Source organism: Gracilinanus agilis, chromosome 5, assembly GCF_016433145.1.
Source record: "Gracilinanus agilis isolate LMUSP501 chromosome 5, AgileGrace, whole genome shotgun sequence".
NCBI lineage: Eukaryota > Metazoa > Chordata > Mammalia > Didelphimorphia > Didelphidae > Gracilinanus > Gracilinanus agilis.
In genome coordinates, this window is record NC_058134.1 from 287889333 (window position 1) to 287914650 (window position 25318).

Below are 25318 nucleotides of genomic sequence, written 5' to 3' on the forward strand. Positions count from 1 at the left end.
TCCCTCCTCCCTCCCTCTCCATCCCTCTCTCCCTCCTTTCCTCCTTCCCTCCCTCCCTTCCTCCCTCCCTCTTTCCCTCCCTTCCTTCTTTCCTTTCTTCCTTTTTTCCTTCCTTCCTTCCTTCCTTCCTTCTTTCCTCCCTCCATCCCTCCCTCCCTCTCTCCATTCCTTCCTCCCTCCCTCTCTCCTTCTTTCCTTCCTTCCTGCCTTCCTTCCTCTCCCTCCCTCCCTCTCTCCATTCCTTCTTTCCTTCCTTCCTTCTGTCCCTCCTCCCTCCCTCTCCATCCCTCTCTCCCTCCCTCCCTCTCTCCATTCCTTCCTTCCTTCCTATCTCCCTCCCTCTCTCCATTCCTTTCTTCCTTCCCTCTTTTCCTCCCTCCCTCCCTCCCTTCCTTCTTTCTTTCTTTCCTTCCTTCCTTCCTTCCTTCCATCCATCCAATATCACTGCATTTTCTCCCTTTTCACCCATTTTGTCTTCAGGGATCTTAAAGGCTTTCTTCTTCTCTTCTTCACCTTATCTTGGCCCTTGGGCCTTGCCTTCCCTACCTCACAATCTTTTGAATGGAATATTGTAAAGAACAACTAGGTGACACAGTGGATAGAATGCTGGACCTGGAGTTAGGAAGACTTGAGTTCAAATCAGACCTCAGACTCTGGACACGTCACTTTTGTTTGCCTCAGTTCCCTCACCTGTAAAATAGGGATAATAATAGGGTTTATATATTAATAATATATAATAACATATTATTGACCAAATGAGATAACTGGAAAGTGCTTATCACACTGTCAGGCCCACAGTAAGTGCTATATAAATGTTAGCTATCATCATTATTATTATTTATTACCCCTTGGATCTAGCCTTTCCCGCTCTGCAAGAGTCCTCATAATTTTTTTCTATAGATGGAATAGGGAAAAGAACAGCTAGGTGACGCAGTAGACAGAGGACTAGATTTAGAGTCAGGAAGACTCCAGTTTAAATCCAACTTCAGACACTTATTAGTTGGGTGATTCTGGGCAAGTCACTTAGCCATTGACTGCCTCACTTTCTCCAAGTCACTAAATTCCTTTGAGCGTCCATTCATGAAGAGACTCGACTAGATGACCTCCAAGGTCCCAAGCTCCAAATCTGTGATTCTGTCAGAGATTGAATCAAATAATTTGTTGAAATCTCCTTAACCAGGTCTATGGTATGCCCCTGATCTATAGGCTTGATAACTCTGGCCAAATATGGATGGCAAATATGATTAATTTGACATACCCTCTTCTGCGGCCAGATTTGAACCGAGGTCTTTCCATATCCAGGCCTGGTTCTTTATCCACTGAGCCACCTCGCTGCTCCTGGTTATTTTTTAAATAAGTTTTTACCAATGTCTTCTCTTTCTTATATCATCATAGTTATCCCCAGTATCCCTTCCCACTTGTCTTCCCAGGAAAACATTCCATATAATAAATAATATTTTAAAGAGGAAAGAGAATTAGCACAATTGACTGATACTTTAGGAAAGCTCAAAGATATATGGAATGTGTAACGCTTCTGGACCTCCCACCTCTACCAAGGGATAGGTTGGGAATATCTTTATAATTTTGTTACATTCACTTTTTAATTGTTTGGTGTGTGGTTGTTCTTTCCATGCACATTATTGTGGTTACTCTATGTATTGTTTTCTTTCTTTTATGCTGCACCAGTTCTCCAAGATTTTCCCAGGTTTCTCTTTATTCATCATGTACCTCATTTGTTGTATAACGGTACCTTCATGTGCCACAATTGGTTTAGCCATTCTTCAGTCAGTGGGCATCTATTTTGTTTATGATTCTTTGCTGTCACAAAAAGCGCTGCTATGAATATTTTGGTATCTATGAGAACATTCTTCTTGTCCGTGATTTCCTTGTATAAGTCCAGAAGTACATACTGATACCCATCCAAGGTATGGGTAGAAGTCCAGAAGCACAACATTATTGATCAGTCAGCAAGCATCTGTCAATCACCTATTATGTGCCAGGCACTGGGCTGACCAAGACTAGGGATACAAAGAAGACAAAAATAGTACTTACCATCAAGGAGCTGACGTTCTCAGGGGTCTACAAATGGAAATATCCAGAGAAAATGGAAGGTAGTCTTAGAGGGACTGGGAAAACTCTGACAGAAAGTTTGCTTTTTAAATGGGTCTTGAAAGAAGCCATTGAGGCAGCAGTGGAGGGAGAAGATTCTAGGCATTGGGGAGAGCTGAGGCAAAGGTGTTGGGTTAGGAGATGGAGTACTATATATGGGGAACCCAAAGAGTCTAGTATGTCTGGATCAAAAAGTTCATAGACCGAGGGGAGTAAAGTAGAAGAAGTCTGGAAAAGGTAGAAAAGGGTCAGGTTGAGAATTGCTTTAAATGCCAAAGGACTTTCTATTTGTTTCTGGAGGAAACAAGGTCCCACTAGAATTTATTGAGTGAAGGGAGGGGTGATGTGGTCAGAGCTGTGCTTTAGGAAAATCACTCTGGTAGCTGGGTGGAGGATAAAATAAGAAAGAACAAATAGAAGACTATTTCCATAATGAAGATGAGAGGAGATGGTGATGGAGGCTCGAGCCATAGTGGTGGCCAGGTGAGTGGAGAGAAGGGGGATGCATGCGAGAAATGCTTTAAAGGGAGAAATGGCAACATCTGATCTTTACCTATTCACTTCTGGGCTAAGTTCATTGTCCATCTAAAATACCTTTAAAAGAAATATATACTGATAGACTAACTCAGCGAGCTATTGATTATCCAATTGCATCCCATACTTTGGGTAATATGCATCCATTTAGTTTTTCCTGTGTGCATGGATAGGTCAGTTTCTTTTGAGTGGTCATGTTTCTTTTTCTGGATACTCAAGTATTCCAGGGCTTGATATAGTCAGGGAAATGTCTTATGCAAACAACCTCTGGAATCAAAGGTACCTCCATCCTCCTAGTCTCCTTGGCTTACAACCTCAGTGCCATTCTCAACCCCACAAAATCTGTCACAAAATTTCTAAATTCATAGCATCTCTCCCGTTTGGCCACCCTCATGGTCTCCCACCTGGACTATTACTACAGGGGGTTTGTTGGCCTCCCAGCCTCCAGCCTCCCCCCACTTTCCCCACTATCCTTCACTCAGCAGTCAGGAGACAAGATCATCCCTCCATTTGAGACTCAAGAAACTCAAGTGGTTCCCTCTGGCCTCTAGGAACAAATAGATCTCCTGTTTGGCTTCTGAAGCCCTTTCCTCCTCCTCTTGGCTTCTTTCTTGTTATTCTGGTTATTCTTTTCTAAGTACTTACTGATTCAGTGACCCTGCTCTTCTTTTGTCAACCAGCTCCTCTCTCCTAGCTGTCCTTCAGGCCTGGCATGCTCTCCTCCCTCACCTCTACCTCTTGGCTTCTTTGGCTTTCTTTAGGACTTAGCTCAGTTCTCAGCTTCTGCAAGAGATCTTTCTTGGTCCCCCTTCCCAAGGCTAGTACCGTCCCTTGGAGACTACTGCCCACTGAGATGGCACATACACATGGAAGTGTCTTTTTCTATATGCATACATATATGTGTCTATATACACTAGTACACAGAGTAAATGTATAAACTAAACTCTCTCTTTCTGTCTTAGTGACAATTCTTTTTTTCTATCCAATTTTTTATTTTAAAATTTTTTCCATGATTCTATGATTCATGTTTTCTCTCCCTCCCCTTCTCCTCCCCCATTCCAGAGTTGACAAGCAATTCCACTGGGTTATACATATATATAATATATGTAATAATTACATACATATATGTAATGTATATATGAATATATTATCACTCAAACCCATTTCCATATTATTCATTTTTATGAAAGAGTAACCCTTTAAAACCCAAACCCCAAATTCTTAGTGACAATTTTAAGAGGGAGAAGGGCTAGGCAAGCAGGGTTAAGTGACTTGCTCAGGATCACACAGCTAGAAAGTATCTGAGGCCATATTTTGCCAATTACGTTTTATGTTTTTTTTAATTTCTGTATTGTTCATTTTCATAAGTGAATAATCTTATAAAGCCAAACACCTCCCCCAAATGAACCCAATTGGAAAATCACATCCTTTGATCTGTATTCTGACTCCAGCAATTCTTTCTCTGGTGGTAGATAGCATTTTTTGTCTGAAGTCCCTCAGAATTGTTGAGGCTAGATCTGAGCCCAGGTCTTCTCCACTCCACGCCTAGTGCTCTATCCTCTGAGCCATCTAGCTGGTTCCCCACCACCCCATTTCTTTTTATAGCAGTGCTAGGGTGTAAGAGTTCCACTACGAGGACAGTTAACTATAGAGAAGAGCCAGGAAATCGATTCCATTTTGCATCTTCCTATTTTGCTTATAAATGTTCATGGCCGATTAGGATAGGGTTGAATCTCGTGCCAAGTTTTCTGAAAGTTTATCCTTTCCTTGATTTTATTTTTGTTTTCTATCATGACTCAATAGGCTGCTCAGAATCTTCCTCTTCTGGAATGTTTTGCAAATGTCCCCTCCAACAGTGTTGCCTTTGGCCACCATATTCCTTCAGCTGACAAGGAGATGCGATGCTTACTAGACAAGTTGGTTTTGGGCCCTTTGGGCCTGCAGTTGTGGTGCCTGTGACTCTTAAACTTCTCTGATAGTTGGGTTTTTTCTTTTTTTACATAGATCAGGTTGAAGTTGCTATAATCACTTGGAACAACTTATCATCTTAATTTTTTCCTCTAAATTAGTGCTGTTTTTGCTATTCATTTTCATCAAAGAGCTGATTTTTTTTAAACCCTTACCTTCCATCTTAGAATCAATACTGAGTATTGGTTCCAAGGCAGAAGAATAGTAAGGTCTAGGCAATGGGGGTTAAATGACTTGTCCAGGGCCACACAGGTAGAAAGTGTCTGAGGCCAGATTTGAATCTAGGACCTCCCGTCTCTAGGGTCCCATCTTTGGCTCTTTATCCACTGAAGCACCCAGCTGCCCTTCTAAAGAGCAAATTTTGAAATAATTTCATTTTGATAACTAATCATGTCCAGCACCTCCCCACTTTCTTTCTTTCTTTTTTTTTTTTTTAAACCCTTGTATTTCGGTGTATTGTCTCATAGGTGGAAGATTGGTAAGGGCGGGCAATGGGGGTCAAGTGACTTGCCCAGGGTCACACAGCTGGGAAGTGGCTGAGGCCGGGTTTGAACCTAGGACCTCCTGTCTCTAGGCCTGACTCTCACTTCACTGAGCTACCCAGCTGCCCTCCCCACTTTCTTTTTGAAGAAAGTATTTATGATACATAGATGTGAAGTTTCTGAGGCATCTATAAGCCATCTTTCATGATTGAATCCCAAGCCACAGTTTCTGCCATACTTTTTGTCATCCTCTTCTGCTGTCCTGAAGTCACCAAATACCAACTTTGTTAGAATTGTTGGTCCTGTAGTCAGGAAGACCTGAGTTCAAATCTTAGATACTTGCTTAATTATGGGATTCCAGGCAAGTCACTTTACTTCAGTGTCCTCAAATATAAAAATGAGGGAATACAAAACTTTCTCTCGCAATTAAAAGAACTCCAAGTTCTAGATAACAGATCAAAAAGAGACAGAGAAAAAGAGACAGAGACAGAAAGAGAGAGGGACAGAGAGACAGAGAGGGAGAGAGACAGAGAGGGAGAGGGAGAGAGAGGAGAAAGACAGAGACATAGAGATAGAGACAGAGACAGAAGCAGAGAGAGGCAGAGAGATAGAGACAGAGACAAAGACAGGGTTTGGGCAGATTCTGAATAGCCAGAAGGTTCCCATCACCGTTTTTCCCACCTTTGTGCCAGGCTTGTGACTTGTTTCCCAAACTCAGTATCTATTTCCTCTTTCCGGCCTGTTGGTCTATAGTTTACTCACACAAAGAGTAGTGTATTTCTGTATCCTTCCATCTATCCTCACTCAACCTCTCTAGTTTGTGGGTTTACTCACAAGACTATATCTTGTAAATACTCTCCTGCTGCTTTGAATAGATTCTGTTTTATTGGAGTAAAATCTACTCCTCTAGAACCATATTCTAATTCTGAGTTCTGTAACACCTATAAAACTGAATTTACCTTATCCTGTTAATATCTAGTTCACTTTGAATAGTATCCATACTTTATGTGGAAATCAGACTGTAGTTTTTATTACTGGATCTTTTCTTGGATATTATTTCCTGTGAAATATTGCTGATAATCTTCTTGATTTAGGATTGGCAGATAAATGTGGTCACTCTCTTCCCCCTCCCACTTTTGTTTTATGTCTCCCTTGATCAGAGAGGAGCAAATGTAGACAGAAGGAAGAATAGGGGAGACTGGAGGGTATTGAGGGATAGGAAGGTGGGTTAAGGTACACAGAGGAGCCAAATATTTTTCTCTCCACTCCTCTTCCCTCGCCCTTCCACTCCACTCGACAGTTGTGCTCCGGGTCGTGTCGGACCACGCTGTGAATGTTCGGAGGCAGAGTTGTCATCACTGAATTCTGGATGCCGGCCGTCCAATGGGACGGGTCCTTTGTGCAGTGGGAAGGGTCAGTGCCACTGTGGACGGTGCAGCTGCAGTGGGCAGAGCTCGGGAGATTTCTGCGAGTGTGATAATGCTGGCTGTGAGCGGCACGAAGGCATCCTCTGTGCAGGTACCTGGGAGGGCTGTAGGGAGGCAAAGAGTACGTCTAGGATGGTTCCCAGAAAGCCGGATAAGCAGGGCGGCTCAGAGGAATACCCAGGGGAGTCGGGGGCTTGCCTATGAGGGGAGAGGATTCTCCATTTCTGCCCCTTGACTTTTCTCCTGTCCCACTACAGGCTTCGGCCAGTGCGTCTGTGGAGTCTGTCACTGTGATGCCAACCACACTGGCCCAGCCTGTGAATGCAGCAAGGACACGAGCAAGTGTATGAGCCAGAATGGGCTCTGTAATGGCCACGGTTCTTGCCACTGTAACCAGTGCCAGTGCCTGGAGGGTTACTATGGGACCCAGTGTGATCAGTGCCCAGGCTGCAAGACCCCATGTGAGAAGCACAGGTAAAGAGTGTGGGTGCAAGGGTTTGGGGGAAGCCAAGAAAGAAGAGTTGGGACCCAGGCAACGAAAGGGAAAGCCCCAGGTGCCTTTTACAGTGTATTGAATTGAATTGGGTGGGTGTTGGGAGAGGGCTTATTGGGGAGCATCGGTGAGTGACTCTTGGCATTGGTGGACAGGGACTGTGCTGAATGTGGGGCCTTCAAGACAGGGCCACTGGCCAGTAACTGCAGCCTGGCTTGTGCCCATGCCAATGTAACAATGAGCCCGATGCCCCTGCTGGACGATGGGTGGTGTAAGGAGAGGACTGTGGACAACCAGCTGCTCTTCTTTTTGGTGGAGAATGAGGCTGAGGGCAGGGTTGTGCTGTGGGTGAGACCTCGAGAAAGTAAGTATGGCTGGGACTCCTGTGAGATACAACAGGGGATGTGGGGACAAAGAGAATTGGGGCACAGAGCTCAGAAGCCGTGGCAGAGAACATTTCATATAGGAGTGGTAAATCCTGGGTATGTTATGCAACCACAAAGTTTGGTGCTGTGGGCAGAGCTAAGATTCTGGCTCTGGGTATAGGAGGTATCCTTGGGCACAGATTAGATATTTTTCATCTACTTGTTGACAGAATTAGACAGGCAGAGTCCTCCTAGGGAGGCTTCTAGGCCTCCCCAAGGACTCGTCCTTCCTCTTTTCAGAAGGAGCAGATCACACCCAGGCCATCGTGCTGGGTTGTATAGGGGGTATTGTGGCAGTTGGGTTGGGGCTCATCCTGGCCTATCGACTCATGGTGGAAATCTATGATCGGAGGGAGTTCCAACGCTTTGAAAAGGAAAGGAGGCAACTCAACTGGAACCAGGTGAGGAGCCAGTGTAACTCCTTCAGCCCATTCTTATTTCCTGCTCCCCCCAATCCCCGGCCATTGCCTCCTTCCTTTCTGTCAATATTTTGTAGTTTATTGGCTTCTACAGTAGTGAGGATACCTTGGCAGCCAGCCTTACTTATGACCTCACTGCTTCATGTCTGCCTACCTCAAGAACCCTTTTTGTTGGCTCCATGATCCAGGGAGATGGAGAACTATCCTTTAGTTCCCGAATCTCATGCCTTCTCATTCAAGGATCCCTTAAGACCAGGGAAGACACTGGTAAAGGCTGCTAACCTTCCTTATCAGGTTCTGACACCATCTAATTTCCCTTTAGGACGACAACCCTCTCTACAAGAGTGCCGTCACCACCACCATCAATCCTCAGTATCAATCCCAGAATGAGGGGAGCCCTCAGTAAGCAGCTGACCACAGGAAAATATCCCACCCTCTCACACAGCAGCCACAGAGCCCTTCTCCGTGGACCCCAGGCTTCTCAAGCCTTACTTTGCATCCTTGTTTCCCTTAGAGCAGTAGTTAAGAGGGGAACCCTGGTCAGAGCTCTCTACTCCTCAACCTCGTCAGAGGGCAATTTCCTATCCAACAATTTGATTATTGTCTCCCCCCCCCCCCAATGACTTAATTGCTACAGGAAAACTCTCTCTTGCTCCACAAGAGCCAGAACTCTTCCTGACTATAATAAAAAGCCTCACCCAGGGCCAGACCTCCTGTATTGAGTAACACCACCAGAGGGGTAGCCCAACTTGACACCATGCTTTCCTTTTGCTGAGTTTTGGAAAGTGAAGACTTTCAGTATCTAGCCGATTGTTTGCAGGAGCGATGGCAAGAACCTTTGAGTGCTTCCTTAGAGATCTTGGGTCTACCATCTGTAACCTGTCCCTGACTTTCCCCCTTGTTAGCAAAGAGCAGGTTCATGATGATGTTGCCTTTAGATTCCCAGGTGGAGGAGGAATGATAGAGTGGGAAACAAATGGAAAAGTGGGGACTCCAAATTTTCTTCCTTTCCCAATTTGTGATGATAAAAGCAACCCAAAACAGACCCCTCCCCAGGAAAAGCAGACACTGTAGAAAACCCCCATTTTATTTAAATATTCTAAATATGTCACAAAGGAACGTACACTGCACTTTGAATGGTAAAAAGATACAAGTTTATAACATCTTATAAAAACTACCATTTAAAATTTCTTGTCCATCTGTTACTTCCCTCCCACCCCCCCATAGCAAAATAAGTGTATTAAAAAAAAAGGGGGGGGTGAGAGGGTGAAGGGGATGATGAAAATAAAAGCTCCAAGGCCTGTGTAGGATGTTGGGAAGAGGGGGCCAGGGAAACTCTAGTCCTGACTCCTAGGCCGAGGGGCATTATCAGTAGCTAAACAGCCACCGTGGGCTGGTGAGGGGGTCTCTTCGACCCTGATGCCAGGGTGGACAAAAAAAGGAAGGGCAAGGGATGGAGGAGATATAGGAATTTGGGCAAATGCTACATTGAAGTAGCAACTCCCCTCTAAACTGGCTCATCTCCCCTTCCTCCCAGCTGTAGTTATGCAGCGCAGAGGTGGTGAGGATTCAGTCCAGGAGTCCTTGCAGTCTTCTGTGGCTTTTCCTGTTAGGTGAGGCTCCTAGGCCTGGGTGGCCAGGGGTGCAGCATTGCTCCTTCTATCCATCCAGCCCTTCCTCTAAAGTCTTAGCACCCACTGCAGCACAGGGGGCCTCAGGCTCCCCCCTCTGGGCCAGTGCTGGCTGTGAGCTGGCCTGGTGTGGTCCCCTATTACTCATCGCCTCCCTCCCATTCCTCGGCTGTTCTGGCAAAAGCTGAAGAAGTGGTCTGACTTGGAACGCGCCGGCATATAACCTGTTCACATGATTTTCCACTCGTTCCCCCACCCCATAAAAAAACCCCAAACCCCCAACAAATAAGCCTTGTGAAGCATGGGGGTGGGGTGAGAAGCAGCCTTCCCAGTTTTTAAGAGCTGTTTGTGGCTTTTCTTTCTAAATCTATCCGTGCTTCTCCTAAGACCCCTCATTGTTGACATTTAAGGAAATCCTAGTCTCTTGCAACCCAGGCTTACTTCCCTGACACCCAGGAGGCCACTGCCATTCATTAAGAACCCCTCCTCCCCCCCAGGATCATTCACTGCATGGGGAAGGGGGAACACCTAGAATTCAGACCAGGGAAGATAGGTGTGGGTGTGAAGTGAAAGCGGGGAGGAGTTAACAAAGCCTCAGATCCTGCTGGTGCAAAATCTGAAAGCCCAGGGTTCCTTCTGGAGTTCTGCCAAATAGCCAACATGTGACAAGCAGGATTCCCTCACTTTCTCTGGCCCCCATGGCGTCTTATCAAGGAGTGGCTGCAAGTCTGCTGCCAGACCCTCTCACCAAGGTTAATGACTAAATGGAACACAAACTTACACAGGTTGCTCTCTCTCCCAGGCCTGGTCTTAAGTCTAGTCCCACCTCCTACTAGCCTACCCTACTCACAAGACACGGAACTGATCCAACTGCCCCAGACGGACTAAGATGGGAGAAGGGGCTACACACTGGGCTGCCCCCCTCCCAAAAGGATCCCTTACGCCTTTTGCCTTAAGGGAAGGAATGATTTCATTAACATTTGCCACTGTTCGAGAACCCCTAGCTCTCAGCCTAGGCCAGAAATACCAGAGCCCTCGGTTTGTTAAATAACAAAATCTTCAATATATAAATCCCCTGAAATCACTGGGATGCTATTCAGTTTCCCAAGAATCCTTTAGATTAGGGAGAGAGGAGGTGCTTGGCTCAATTGGCCATTACTATAGAGGCTGAAACATCCACACAGGTGATGCACACACATCTAATCACTTGTAATCCATCAAGCTTTGGGGCATGGAGCAAGTGGACATGGGGATTAGAGTATTGATTAAAATATAGAGTCTATACCAGCTCCATCAGTCATAAAACCAATCGGGGTTGTGGAGGGTTATTAAAGAGGGAATCAGACCCTCTCCTTTCATTATGAGGAAATAACCCTCTTTATCTCAATCCAGTGATAGGACTTGGGTGGGTAAGTACAGGGGAGAGATAGCCCCCTCTCAGGATTGAGATGAGGACTGGACTCCAGTTTCGTTACTTCTTCAGCAGGTTGTGACCCAACTCAAGTCTTATCTTGACCCAGAGCAGCTAGCTGAACTCTGAAGTGGGCTCAGTGCTGATGCACTTTTTGGCACCCAGAACCTCCAACCCATCCACTTTTATTTAGACTTCAGTGGCAATGGGGGAAGGCAATCAGAGAATTGGGCTACACAGAAGCCACCCTCGAGATTTAGGATCCCCAAAGAGAGGAGGATGATTCACAGGCCTCCTTCCATAGCTTCCTCCAAAAGGCACTTGAGCCAGCCCCAAAATCAAGTATTTGTGTCACGCGCACTGCTTTAACACACACGGGCACAACTCTTGTTACTCCACTGGGGGAAAAGGAGATATCTGCTCTTGCTTGTGGCCAACTGCCCCTGCCTCCAGGAACCTCTTTCCATAGCCCAGGGTAAGCTCAGCTGCCGGCTCTGCTCCCCACCTGCCTCGGAGAAGGTGAGGTCCAGGGCATGTAAAGGTGGAGGCAAAATGCTAACTGAATGCCATCTATGCGGGATGACCAGGACAGTCACAGTCCCTGCTTTGCCCTGGGGTATCATGCCTTCAGGTTCTCTACATCCACAGTTCATGGGGTGAAATCCCTTTTGGATTAAGTCTATATGCATATATCTACACACATATGCATATATATGTATACATATACACACATATACATATATACGTATATGTATACACATACACACACACACACTCACACACCCCTTCCCAGTTTCCACTCGCATGTGGAGTTCATGGCTGTGTGATCCGCTGTCCTGTCTTGGTCCTGTATCTTGAGTCCCTTTCCATGGCTTAATCAAGGGTTCAGAGATTGGTCGACCCTCCCAGGAACTGCTGGAGAAAGCCCTCCAGCCACCCCGGATCTCAGGTTATTTACAGGGCTGTGGCTCCGATGCCCTGTCCCCTGATGTCGGTTAGGTCTCTGACTCTCCTGGTCCCCTCCTCCATGAAGAGAAGAAAGAAGAGGCATGTGGAGGTGTGGGAGGTGGTGGCACCCTCAGAACCAGAGGGGGTAGCATCTTCAGTGAGCTCTTCTGATCCTTCCCACCACCCTGGGCCCCATGCCTAAAGGGAAAACTGCCCATCCAGGGTTTTGGAGTGACACCCTTGGCACATCCGTTTGTGTCTGAGCAAACGATCTGTCCGGGAAAAGCTCTGGGAAAAGAAAAGGGAGAAGGTAAACTCCCAAGAACACCCAAGAACCAGCTAGCCAGCTCCAACCATTCTACACACCCAGCCACCTTCCATTATTCCAGCCTGCCCTGACCCCGACCCTGACATCTGTGCTTCGATGCCCTCACGAGAGCAATTCTGGGGCTCCAAGTCTTCCCTCCCCCTGGGAAAAGCCAGAGTGCTCCTCCTTGTCTTTATCTCCCTCATACTTCCCCTGGCTCTGCACCCAGGGACCAAGTAGCTAGACCGACTTCTGCCCAGAAACAGCTCCTGTGAGACCAGGAAGGACAGTGGGTCCCAAACTGTTTCCCTGCTGGAGCTGGTCCCATCAAGGGGAGCCTAGCTTCTGGGGCAGCCTGCTCCCTGAGGGAGGGTTGCAGGAGCTGAGCTCTGGAGTCAGGCTGGTACCTGCTGACACCGTTCACACTGGTAGGGCTTCTCTCCGCTGTGCACACGCTTGTGGCGCTCCAGGTGGTACTTCTGAATGAACCGCATGTCACACACGTCGCATTCAAAGGGCTTCTCCCCTGGCACGGCAGAAACAAGGTGGGTGAGGAAGAGCCAGTGGGGCCAAGACTCGCTTCACTGGGCCAGAAGGGGTGTCCTGAGGGGCTGGAATCAGCTCAGGCGGGAGCCACAGCATGTCCCTAGACCCTTAGGCACCCTGACACACACTCACACACGGAGATACAGACATATACCCCCAACACACACACAGTGACACACTGAAACAGACAGACACACACTCATGATTATTTTTTTCTCTCCTAATATAGGAAGGAGGCCTACCTGTGTGAATGAGGATGTGCCTCTTGAGGTGATAACTACTTCTAAAGGCTCCAAAACACTGCTCACAAATAAAGTTTTTTTGGCTCTTTACTTGAAAAGAGCCATTCTGCTCCACCACCACCATCTGGGGGATGACAATCAGGCATGTTACCTTAGGGGAGCCCCCAGTGTCTGCCTCGTCCTAGCAAGTCCTGTTGTACTCTAGCGCCTCTAGGAGCTGCCTGGCCTTCATTTCTTTCTGCCTATGCTACAGAAGGTCTTCTTTCCTCATCTCTGGGGCCAGCTCAGTTCAATTCTGGAGATCCTCGCAAATCTGAGAAGAGACTAGACTGAACTTTTCCTAAAAAGCCCCACCTTGTCCTCCCCATCTTGATTAGTCTAGGTCAGAAGCTAAGCAACAGTGGCAATAACAACAGCAACCCATACAATTTAGGGAATAATTTGGCCAAAGCTTTTTATGTTTATTATCTGAGTATACTATCCTAGCTAACCTTAATATTTACACAATGCCTTATGGTTCACAAAACATTATCCTCCCAACTTTGAATATTTTTTTTGGGGGGGGGTTAAGAATGGGGGTAATTGATATTGGTAGAGGAAACTCTGTGGGTTACAATCACCTTCTTCCTGGCAGCCTGGTAACGCTTCTGGGATTAATAGTGTAAGCATCATTGTCTCCTTTTATTAATTAGGAAACAAGCCCAGAGGTTAAATACCTGCCCCCCTCACACAACTGAAGAACCAGGACTCTTCGTCAGGTTTTCTGCTTTCAGGGAGTCCAGTCCTTTTCATTCCACCACATTCCCTGGCCTCAACTACCTCCATTTTACCTAAGAGGAGTTTGGAGCTGAGAGGGGTGAAGTGATTAGGGGCAGGTAGCCCCACAATATCTAGCAGTATGGGATCCTGGAACCAGGCCTCACAAGTATTGCCCATTGGTCTGAGGTGATCTAGACCTAACAAAGTCAGAGGGGTGAAGGGGATCCCTGCACCCCAAGGGTGCCTGCCCCATTACCTGCCTTTTTAACTTTTTTTGGTGGTGGAGCTTCAGTTGCGGCACTGTCATCTTTTCGATTTCTTGACTTTTCTCCATCTTTTCGGTGACCCTATTAAACACAAGATCATATTTAAAGCTTTGGCCTACTCCCCAGAGAAAAGTGGGCAGAGACAGGATAAGAAAAGAGGTTCTCACTATTTTCAGACACACTATTAACTCAAAACCGAGTCATAGGAGATGGGCTCTTCCCTCCCCCGAATCCCAAAGATCAGAGAGTGGGGCCTCAGTGGGAACCTCTGTTCTTATCTTCTCACAGCTTGTCAGGCTGTGGCATCCAAAGGCTGGAGGAAGGGAAGAGACCCTCCCTCAGATGTGAAAAATACCCATTTATCCAACCCCAGCACAATCAATGGGAGCTGGTGGCACCGAGAAAAGGAAGGGACATCTCCCTATCTGGCTGAACAAAAAGCTCAGAGTTTTCTACAGAAAACCCAGGTCACTCAACTCGCAGGGCTGTACCTGGCCTGAGCACCTCAGCACCTCTGGGTTGCCCGTTCGCTCCCCGTTCTCTGCCTGTTTGCTGGCAATCTGGCTCAGCATCATCTTCTTGCTGGCTGCCGTGGGGACCAAACTCACACCTGCAAGGCCCTCACAGGCTAGGAGACTCGCCTAGATTGGGAGAAGAGAGGTCAGATGACTCGACAGGTTCAGCTAATCTTAGTGATGCTCCCTTTCCCACAAAGCTGGTCCCCTGCTCTGTATAAGCCAACTTCTATGCCTGATCTGCTTCTCTCTTTCCCAACATCACCAAATGTTTTCCCTGAAGCATAGCTATAAAGCTTACCATTTCTCCTGCCTCAGATGGCTTCTGTTTTTCTTCAAGACATAATTCCTCAGCTTCTTCTAACCCTGACTTGTCATTCCCTTTCTTCCTGCCTATCCTGGCTCTAATACTCACTGATTGATCCCAACTGATCCTACCAGGCACCAGTCATTCCATTACTCTGATGCACTTGTTTCATGTTGTTTGCTTTGAAAATTAGTGATTTGTTTTTCTTAAAATCAAAGAAGCAGCTAGGTGGCAAAGTGGATAGAGGTCTGAACCTGGAGTCAGAAAGATCTGTGTTCAAAACTGGTCTCACACACTTATTGATTGAATTTTTCCTGGGGAAGTCATTTAAACTCTATTGGCCTCAATTTCCTCGTTTGTAAAGTGGGGATGACAATAAGGATCAAAGGAGATAACTGTAAAATGTTTTGCCTAGTGCCTGGCACATATGTAAATGTTAGCTATTATTATCCCATAAGAAGAAATTAAGTCGAGTAACAAAGGTTGGGCATATAAAATCCTGCCCAATACTCTGTATTCTAGAGATTGGTTTGGTTCCATTTCAGTCATGGGCTTGCCCTGAAGGAGAGTTTAATTTTATTCAGAGTAGCCTTATCCCAAAGATGTGCTGAGTAGGGTCAAGGTTCAGATTTCAGCTGAAATGGAAGGGTAAAGGAATATGGGGAAGAGAAAAATGGGAGATGAGAATTCTACCCTGGGAAGTCTGTTGTCACCCTCAAAGGATACCTGAATCCTTGAGAAGCTTTGGGTCAGGAGTAATTTAGAGCTGCTTTATTCCAGAATGTATTAAGGGTTAGCCTCAGCACTGTCTTCACAACTCTGTGATCGAGACAGTGCAGGCATTGTTGCTCACCTCTGTCAAATAAAGACAGTGAGGCTCTGGGAGGTTAAATAACTTTCCTATGGTCACTCTGCTTTTGAATTTGGGTCTCTTCACTCCTAGTTCTGTGCTGTCTCTATTCTTTCACTTTAACCCCAGGAAGAGGTTAGACTTGGCCAAATTCCTTCTGTCTACCTATGCCTGTCTGTTCAATGATGGAGTTAGAAGAGACAATTACTTAAGGCCTCTTCTGTGCTAATGAATCAGGGGTACATTCAACAAATATTTATCATTGACAAATATTTATCATCGACTATGATATTATTAGGAAGGAAGGAATAAACATTTGTATAGTACCTTTTATGTGCTATGTACTGTGCCAAGTCCCTTAGCCGATCCTTGAAACAATCCTGGGAGGTAGGGGCTGTTATTATCCCTGTTTTACAATTAAGGAAATGAGGCAAAGAGGTGAAGTGACTTGCTCAGGGTCACCTCACTATTAAGTGTCTGAAGCCAGATTTGAACTCAGGTCTTTCTGACTCCAAGTCCATCACTCTATCCACTGTGTTACTTATGCTGCTATGTTTGTCCTGTCTTTAAGAGGGAATCATCATCTTTTGCTACTTTCATATCATCTCATAGCACCCAAAGCACTACACTGCTCTGCCTAGTCTATATTCTGAATTTCTTTATTAGAATTCATTCCAACTTATCTTGCTCCCTTATACATCAAGATTCTGGGTAATCTCAGTGGGAGGAGCACTCCCTCTTTTGCTGTCTGTCAAAGCCTTTCTAAGTTAGACACTCTTTGGAGTTGCTATGGTCAAAAAAATTCATTACCCTGCAGCCAAACTGATGATGAGCTACCCTAACCTGAGATAACATCCACAGAATCTCTAATTCATCACCAGACCTCTACTTGAAACATTTGGAAGAATCCACTAGTGCAGGGGTCGGCAACCTTTTTGGCCATGAGAGCCATAAATGCCACATTTTTAAAAATGTAATTTCACGAGAGCCGTACAGTGCTCACAGTGCGGCTCCTGTAACTGCGCCTGAAAAAAAAATGGACTTTATGGCTCTTGCAGAAAGAGCCAAAAGTTGCTGACCCCTGCACTAGAGCTTGTACCTAGTTCAGCCTTCAACAATGGAGAGGGACATCATGTCCAAATCAAAATGAGAGTCTGGAGGGAAACTTTCTTGGGACTACACACCCTCTGAGTATCTCCATATGTGCGAGTTCTTTCTGGACAACCATCTCATTTGGCCCTTTAAACTGAGAGCTCCCCAAGGCTAGGATGATCACAGAGTGGGGATTTATAGGTTAGCTAGATGATAAACTGTACCTGACCTAATGTCTTCCACAACGGAAGAGATCATTTCCCATAATATATTACCTTTATCACACCTCAGTTTAGGGGGGGTAAAAGTGACATGGTTTCTCAGCCACATTCAAAGTGTGCTGAACTGAGTTCCTATAATAGCTAATATTTAAGGTTTGCAAAAAGCTTTAGAAGTCTGATCTCATTTTATCTTTACAAGAGCTCTGGGAGGTGGGTACTATTATCATCACCTCCATTTTGCAGAAAAAGAAATCAAGGTAGGTGGTAAAAACCAAGGTAAATGACTTGCTCTGGATCATAGTAAATGCCTGAGATTGGATTTGAACTTGGGTCTTCCTGACTCCAGGCTAGTGCTCTATCCATAGTGCCACTTGGCTAAAATAAATGGCTTATTGGGACACCGTAAGTATGGAAAGAACAAATTCCCCTTTTGAGGACTGAATGCTATGTGAACCCTCAGGCATCCCAAGAGGGAAACTCAATGAATGAGATAGGTGGTGGAAGTAAAAACAGAAGTGGAGGGGAGGCCTAAGGAAACACAGGATTAGGAAGGCACCTGGGAATGGGGCCCAAAGAAAGGAAGACAAGGATGTTGGGAGCTTTCCCACTTCTGGGCTTGCATGTGTGTGCCCTTTTCCTCTTGTAAGGAGACCAAAGGCACAATGGAAAGGCAGTAGCAAAAACTAACCTGGGACCAACAAGACCAAAGAGAAATTCAAGCTCCCTGGAGCTCATAGACTTTTGATCCATGAGAAGGGGAGCAAAAGAGTCTCCACTTTCAACCAGGGCTTCCCCCACATTCAACCAGGAGCCCACTCTGTGGTCAGGATGGGAAGAAAACAGCCTCAGGAGCTTATTGTCTATTAGAGCAATATGGCCATTTATAGGTGTGTATGTGTATGTATATACATACTCAGTACACACCTAAGTCACATATACAGACATTACACAGAGATGGTTGCACATCTCTGTGCAGATACATACATGTGACCAATGGGCACACAATAAATACAAGGCAGTTTGGGGGGGGGAGAGAGAAGAATGAGCAGCTGGAGAACCAAGGGAAGCTTCAGGGATTCTCGGATGGGGTAAAGTGCATTCCAGATACCGGAGGACATTCATTTAGAAGGGACAGAGATGAGGTGCTGTGTGTGAGGGATAGCAGATCAGTTTGCCTGGGACACTGAGTGCAGGGAAAAGAGCAATGTACAATGGACCCGGAAAGGTCATTGCCAACCCAGGGCTCCAAAGCCAAGCAGAGGAGTTAACGCTTTACTCTGGGGTAACTACTGAGGCACTGGAGTTCACTGAGCAAGGGAAGGGGAGGTTTCTGAGGCTGGGAGGTCAGCCAGAAGGCTGTGTGGACAGTGAGAAAGAGGCAGGTGAGAGGTGCTGGAGGCAGGGAGGTCCAAGCCAAGGCTTGAAGGGAGCAGAGAAAAGGAAGGAGAGCATTCCAGGCATGGAGGTGGGACACAGGGCATTGTGCTCAAACAACATCAAGGAGAGTAGAAAGGGCTAAAGGCAGTCAGCTGCCAGTCAATAACCATTCAATAAGTACAAACCACTCTGCTAACCACTGGGAACACTATGGAACAAAAGTGATCCTTCCCTTAAAGTTGGACAAACCACATTGTTAAAGGCAAGCAGAGTGCTCTATGTGTTCTAGCAGGTAAGAGAGAACCACTGGGGTTTACTGAGAAGGGACAGATGTGGCCAGAAGGCCACTTTAGCAGCTGAGTGGAGGATGGGCTGAACTGAGAATGAGCTCGAGGCAGGTGGACTCACGAGAAGGTTCTGCTGGAGTCTGTGTTGGGCTTCACGAGTGAGGCCTGCACCGGGTGGGGGCTGTTGGCCAGGAGATAAGGAGACATCCCTGGGAGATGCTGTGGGGGCAGAACAGACAAGACTTGGCAACAAATTGGCAAGATGTTATGGGGGATGAGTCCAAGCCAGTGTGGATGCTGATACCAAGGTTGTAAGACTAGGTGACTCACAAGATGGTGGTATATTCAATAGCGATCAATAAATATTTATTATAGTAATAGAGAAGTAAGAGTAAGAGGGAAGAAAGGTAATAAATTCTGTCCTGGCTGGGTTAGTGTGAAAAGTCTATGGGGATGTCCAATTTGAGATGTCCAATAGGCAGTTGTTGATTTGAGACTGGAGATCAGGAAAGAGGTTAGAGCTGGATAAACAGACCCAGAATCATCTGCACAGAGATGACAACTGAGTCTATGGGGGCTTCCCAAAACTGTGTAGCAAAGAATCCTGAAAAACATCAAATTAAAAAAAAAAAAAGAAACTTAAATGTCTTGTTAATAAGGATTTTACTTCAGGGTTTTGCCAGAGTTGCTTTACCACTGTCAAAAAGTTTGAAAACCATATACAGAAGAAAGAGAAAAAGAACCTTAGAGAATATCCATTGTTAGGAATGTGAGTTGGAGGAAGAGCCAGAGAGGGGAATGGTGAAACAGCCACCAGCTAGGCTGGGGAACCAGGAAAGAGCATCCATGAGAGTGGCGTCAAGAGTTGCAGAAAAGATCATGGAGAGGATCTAGAAGCAGCCATTGGGTTTGGTCATAAGAGATCACTAGTAGCTTTGGAGAGAGGAGTTCAGTTGAATGATGAGGTCAAAAGCCAGAGGGTTTACAAGAAAGTAAGAGGAGAGTAAGTAAGTAGATAGGTTTTTTTTTAAAAAGAAGTTTGGCTAAGGAAGGAGACAGGCTGATGGCTAGCTGAGATGGGTTCAAGTGAAGGTTTAAAAACATTTTTTTAAAGAGTCATTATCATTTTAGAATCAATACTGTGTATTGGTTCTAAAGTGGGTTAAGTGACTTGCTCAGGGTCACATAGGTAAGGCGTATCTGAGGCCAAATTTGAACCTAAGATCTCCCAGCCTGGTGCTTTATCCACTGACCCACTTAGCTGCCTCAAAGGTGTTTTTTTTTTTTTTTTTTTTTTTAAGAAAGGGGGCTATAGATGCAGTAAGCAGACAGGGAGACACTGAATAGTGTGAGTAGGGATGCTAGAGGGGTCAATCTGTTGGAGAGGGGATGGGATAGAATGGCATCCTTCTTGCACAGGGAGAATTTCTTCAGGGTAAAGAAGATAGTGGGGGAAGATATCTGAGTGATATGAGGTGAGGATGGGAGAGAAAGCTCTTCTGAAAGAATGTTATTTAAAGACACAAGGAAAGAATCAGTAACATAGGGCACCTTGGGAGGCAGTCCATTTAATCACATCCCCTCTAGCCTCCATGAGGCTGAAAAATGAAGATGTATTTGAAGTCCCCCCCTGGGGCTGATCTGAGGAAGGTTGTAGCAGCCATTAAGTCTTTTTTAAAGTGGGAAGTGGTGAATTTAAGGAGTTGGAAATTATTTTAGACTCTTCTAACTCTAAAAATAACCTGTCCTTCTATCCTAGTAAAAACTCTAAGACAGAAGGACAAATGGGGTTAAGTGACTTGCCCAGGGTCACATAGCTAGGAAGTATCTAAAGCCAGCTTTGAACCAAGGACTTCCCACTCTGGGCCTGGTAATCTAGCCACTGTGCTACCTAACTGCCCCTTTGCCTCTTTATAGGAATAAAAATATAGGGGAGGTGGGTGGGTGGGGTGGAGTGGAGAGTTGAGAAACTCTAGAGGCAAGATGGATTATATCTTGGAACTAGGAACTCTGGCTTTGGCTAGCAGCAAATTGATTTTTAGATTAGAAAACTTGAACTTACAATTTCTGGCCAGAAAAATTTTTTTTAACTAAGTCAACTCCAGTGAGGGATAGGACTGATTTTTGCAATGATGACATGGGTTTTTTCTGTAGGAAGGATTTCTCTTTACATAGAAAACCTTAGGTATCTGAACTATGGGAGTATGTTTTGGCTAATGCTATGATGTACTCCACCTTTATATTTTACATTTTAATTTGATTAAATGGAATTCTATAGACTCAATTTTTTGAAATATGAGCTCGGGATAATTTTAAAGCATAATTGGATAGAAAATTTGGTACTTTAAAGATTTTAATTTAACTCTTTCATTATTTAGGACAACATTTGGTTTTATAGTTTTGGAATGAAAATATGGAGAAGTAGAAAAAGTGCTAGATAGCCAGATGAGATTTGAGTTCATTCGAGTCCTGTCTGACACATTATCAGCCTCATCTCTACCACCTGGCTGAGATCAGCAAGTGCTCCACAAATCTGAACTCTGTTAGGTAAATTGGAGATATTTTTCTCATCATCAATGGCATGTTGCATTGTTGTTTCCATAGAAGGTGTCTGATAGGGAAATGAGGCCTATCTCACAGAGGTGCTGAAAAATGAATGGAATGCTCTGCTCTACTGTGAGAACAGGAATGCTGTATTGCATTTGTGTGAATGATGTACAATTACAGATGCAATTATGCTTAAGGGCAATCAATTGATCAACAAGTATTTATTAAGCAGGCCCTACTCTAAATTTAATCATATTATCAGAGCTGAAAATTATTGGGCTGTGGCTGTGGTGGATGGGAATGAACTCTGACAGTACTCAGAGTACTTTTGATAGGTTTATCTAGCATTCTTAACTTTTTTTGTGTGGCATGAATCTCTTGGGTATTCTGGTAAAAATCTACAGATCTCTTCTCAGAATGATATTTTAAATACATAAAATATATAGGATGACAAAGGAAACAATGCTACTGAAATAGTTATCTAAATAAAAAACCACAACAAACCACCCAAATTCTCAGATACCTTGATTTAGAGAATTCTCAATAGGCTGGGAAAGACTTTGCAAGTTGTTTCATTCTGAAGAACAAATCGACTTCTAAATAAGAGTAAAGAACTATCTGTTAGCTCTTTGTTATCTTCTTCATTTCCCATCTTTTGCTGCTCAGTCATGTATCTGATTTCTGCATCTGGTGTTTGTGACTGCTGAAACTGTTTATGCCCAATGCCCAGTCTGATGGGAGATTTGGTTTGCCACTGGCATGGAAATGAGAGTTGTTAGATAGGTAACACACATGGAAAGCATGGAAAGCAGGAAAATAAGAAAACAAACCAGTAACATCTCCATTTCTGCTTATGTGTTACCTTGTCCAAATTATTGCTCTGTATTTTTATGCCATTTTTGACATATTTATTACTAAGAAATTATTGATCTATCCTGGTAACACTTGACCAAGATTCTCTCAGTCTACTGGTCTTCATTTATTAGTGATAAAAATAGACATTTTCAGATAGAACTTTAAATGTTTGTAAAAGGTTTACCTGCTGGATTCTTGAAATGACCCTGTATAGTACTATTGCCACTTCCCTTTTACAGCTGAGGACTCTGAGGTTTAGAAGTGTCATAACTTATATCTGGCCACTCTCTTTATGACTGGTGTTTTGAATGAACCTAGGCACTCCTGGCTCTAGGTTCTGTTCTATATCAAGACAGCCCAGACCAAAATGGGTAGAGGGAGACCTAATGTCTACAAATAACTTCATTCAAAATTGGACAACACACACATGAACACAGATCTTCCCAGGGAACACACTGAATTTTAGGGGACAGAGAAGATCATTATATATTGGACCCTGACTTGGATTTAGAAACTAAGAACAAGAGAGAATTAGAAGAGGGGTCACCAGAAGCCAAGATAAGACTGCTTTGAGACCTGCCCCTAATATCCAACAATGGTTACATTAAAGTTTGGGAGTAGAGAGATTAAGAGAATGGCCTTGAGAACACTTGGTCAGGTCCAGGCCAAAAAGGAAAGGAATCATTAATCTCAACTGTGGCCTTCTCAAACTAGTGTGCAGCATATTAAGGCCCTGAATCCAAGTAACAGTAATGAAGCAAGTATTAGAAAGATTCGGCACTGTGAACAATTTTCTTCTTCCTGAATGGGTCCTTTTAGTAACTACATCAGCACTTTATCACTTCCCAGAGACCATATGTCTTTAAGGGCAAACTGTGGAAGCAGAGATGCAAATGCCTAAAAGAATTTGAGACATTTTAGAAGAGATCCTGGTGGTCATTGGCTATACGACTAATCAGAAATATTCTCCCAGGCTGGCAGGAGGCATTGGTGACTACGTAGGGAACATGATTCAGAGGCTGCGGAAGACCCTTAGTCCTTGATAGTTTTAAAAAGGTGTTAAGGGTATAAAGAAGGTTCGAGGGTCCAGCCGCCTCAAAGAAGGAGCACTGAAGAAATGGTAACTGCCTGGAAAATCTTCAGGATTCGGCTCCATCAAAGGCAATGGGCTAACGAGATTCTGTAACTGCCAGGGTTCTCTTATAGTAAATGGAAATTCATAATGTTTAATTAAAGCCAATTCTTACCTAGGAAGGGCAGGGATGGGACAGGTGCCTTAAGCAAGCTGCTCTCTGAGGACTGAAGTGCACTCCCCTGCACACGGCCTAGCCAGCAGAGTAGCTTGTATGGAAGAGTTAGACTTAGTTAAGAGTGTATCCTTTCTCAAGGTCTTTGTCACCTTCAAAATCCTATTTAAACTATACTCCCTTCCTGATGGAATTGCTTTATTGATGTTATGACTGACACTAACAATAAAGAGAGCCAACAACCATAGCCTTGCCCTTCATGTGTTTGTCTTATTTCATCTTTACAACAATCCCATAACAGATACTAAAGGTATTAGTTATGGTTATCCCCATTTTACAGATGAGGAAAACTGAGGCTTACAGAGCTTGCCAAAGGCTACAGAGTGAGTCAGAATCTGAGGAGGTATCTACAATTCCTCTTTGTCCAAGTCTGATGTTGTTTGCACTCTTCCCCAATACTTCCCTGGTTTGACTTTTACTCCTTTAGCAAATGAGTGCTCATTTTACACTTTATCTGCACTCACTGTGTGTATTACACCTGCCCCTACGGGTATATGTCTTATTTCCTTCATTTGACTGGGAGCTCAGTGAAGGTAAAGACTATAGATTGCCTCTCTTCCTTTCTCTAGGCCAGCATTTCCCAACTTCTAGCCACAAGTCCATGGCAGATTTTTGCTGGAATAGCAGAAAAAGCTTTGCAAGGTCCTTTGTATTTAAATTTTTTTTAACTTTAAAAATGGACCCCTTTTCCTTCCCCTTCCCATTCTTTAAGTCACCTACAACCTCAGGGTTGAGGCTGCAGAGAGCTGGATAGTCCTCAGCAGAAAATTTGGATATTTTACCAGTCCAAAGTAGAATTTGGACAGAGATATTATTTCTCTAACTTTTCCCTTGTACCCAGCACAGCATGAGGCTCATCAACAGAGTGATTGAGACACAGCACATCAGATCAGAAGCCTTCAGTCTGGTGTGGCCTAGATTCAAGAGAGCTCTAGACTGCCTTACCTGAGCCATGTCGCCCACTTCACTTAAGGGGATCCAACAGTTCAAGAGTTTCTTACTCCTTTGGTTAGTGTGTATACGGAGGGAGCTATCAACATTTCACTGGAGCCTCCTCATTCCATGTCCTCTATATGCCCTTGCTGCCATACTGAGAGGTCTTTGGCAGCAGCTGGAACTCAGTGCTCTCCAAAGAGAAGATGGTATCCCAACAACTGGGCTCAGTTGTTGTTTTCTGATGGGCTCTTGCCTGTTCTTACAGAAGAATGAAAACCTGCTTGTCTTTGGTGTCCAGCTCAAGTCTCTGGAGGTGGCTTTGAATCTGTCTCAGACACCTGAAACTAGAAAGTGAGATGGGGGTTAATGGGATCAGCTGCTGAGAAATGGACAATGGTATTATGGATGAGCATTATTTTATGGGTTGTTTTATGAAGCTCACACAGAGGAGTCATATTAAGTTGGGTCTACACAGATCATTAGAACTGAAAGGGATGTTAGACATCATCTAATGCAACTTCTTTGTTTTATAGTTCAGGAATAGAGGCCCAGAGAAATCAATTAAATGTCCTAAGTAGAAACAAACAAAAAACAACAACAACAAAAAAAAAACCCAACTCCTAGCCAATCAGTTAACATTTATTAGACTCCTAATATGCACCTGGGTGGTAAAGATACCAAAATAAAAAAGTTTCTGCCCTTAAGGAACAGAGACAATATATAGAAATAATATATACATATATATATATACCCAAGTAAGTAGAAAGTAATTTTTTTAGGGGAGGGAGTCAGCTCATGGAGGTATTCATGAAAAGCTTCCATGAAGGCAGCACTTGAACTAAGTAGTGGAAGGATGCTAGAAATCTTATAAAGTGGGAGGTAAGCATTACAGGCCTGGAGGACAGTCTGTGCAAGGGAATGGGACCAGGAAATGGATGTTATATGTGAGGAACAGCAAAAAGGCCACTTTGGCCTGTCTGGAGATTACATAGAGAGGTAATACACATACAAGTTTGGAAAGGTAGTCTGGAGCCAGACTTAGAAAGTCTTTAAGTGC

The 25318-nt window shown here is 44.6% G+C and overlaps 2 protein-coding genes across 2 annotated transcripts in view; one reads left to right on the forward strand and one right to left on the reverse strand.

Moving 5' to 3' along the window:
• Nucleotides 1-11598, forward strand: part of ITGB7 (integrin subunit beta 7) — a 48026-nt gene extending 36428 nt beyond the window's left edge. Inside the window, exons 12-16 of the mRNA XM_044679242.1 lie at nucleotides 6394-6611; nucleotides 6778-6994; nucleotides 7169-7377; nucleotides 7679-7839; nucleotides 8180-11598. Coding sequence (XP_044535177.1) covers nucleotides 6394-6611; nucleotides 6778-6994; nucleotides 7169-7377; nucleotides 7679-7839; nucleotides 8180-8263 — 889 coding nt within the window. The 3' untranslated portion in view covers nucleotides 8264-11598. The remainder of the gene's footprint in view (nucleotides 1-6393; nucleotides 6612-6777; nucleotides 6995-7168; nucleotides 7378-7678; nucleotides 7840-8179) is intronic.
• A 77-nt stretch (nucleotides 11599-11675) lies between these two features.
• On the reverse strand, nucleotides 11676-24513 carry ZNF740 (zinc finger protein 740). Its single transcript, XM_044677648.1, has 6 exons — nucleotides 24271-24513; nucleotides 14459-14608; nucleotides 13962-14048; nucleotides 12943-13066; nucleotides 12562-12680; nucleotides 11676-12135 (listed from the first exon to the last, which is right to left on the reverse strand). The coding sequence occupies exons 1-6, from the start codon at nucleotides 24277-24279 to the stop codon at nucleotides 12046-12048; spliced, it is 579 nt and encodes a 192-aa protein (XP_044533583.1). The 5' UTR covers nucleotides 24280-24513; the 3' UTR covers nucleotides 11676-12045.
• Nucleotides 24514-25318: the final 805 nt, after the last annotated feature.

Coding starts and splice junctions, on each gene's coding strand:
- ZNF740 (XM_044677648.1), bottom strand. Junction 13,067..13,961: donor CACCAAAAAAAGTTAAAAAG/GCAGGTAATGGG, acceptor GTCATCCCCCAG/ATGGTGGTGGTGGAGCAGAA. Junction 12,136..12,561: donor AGTGTGAACGGTGTCAGCAG/GTACCAGCCTGA, acceptor TTCTTTTCCCAG/AGCTTTTCCCGGACAGATCG.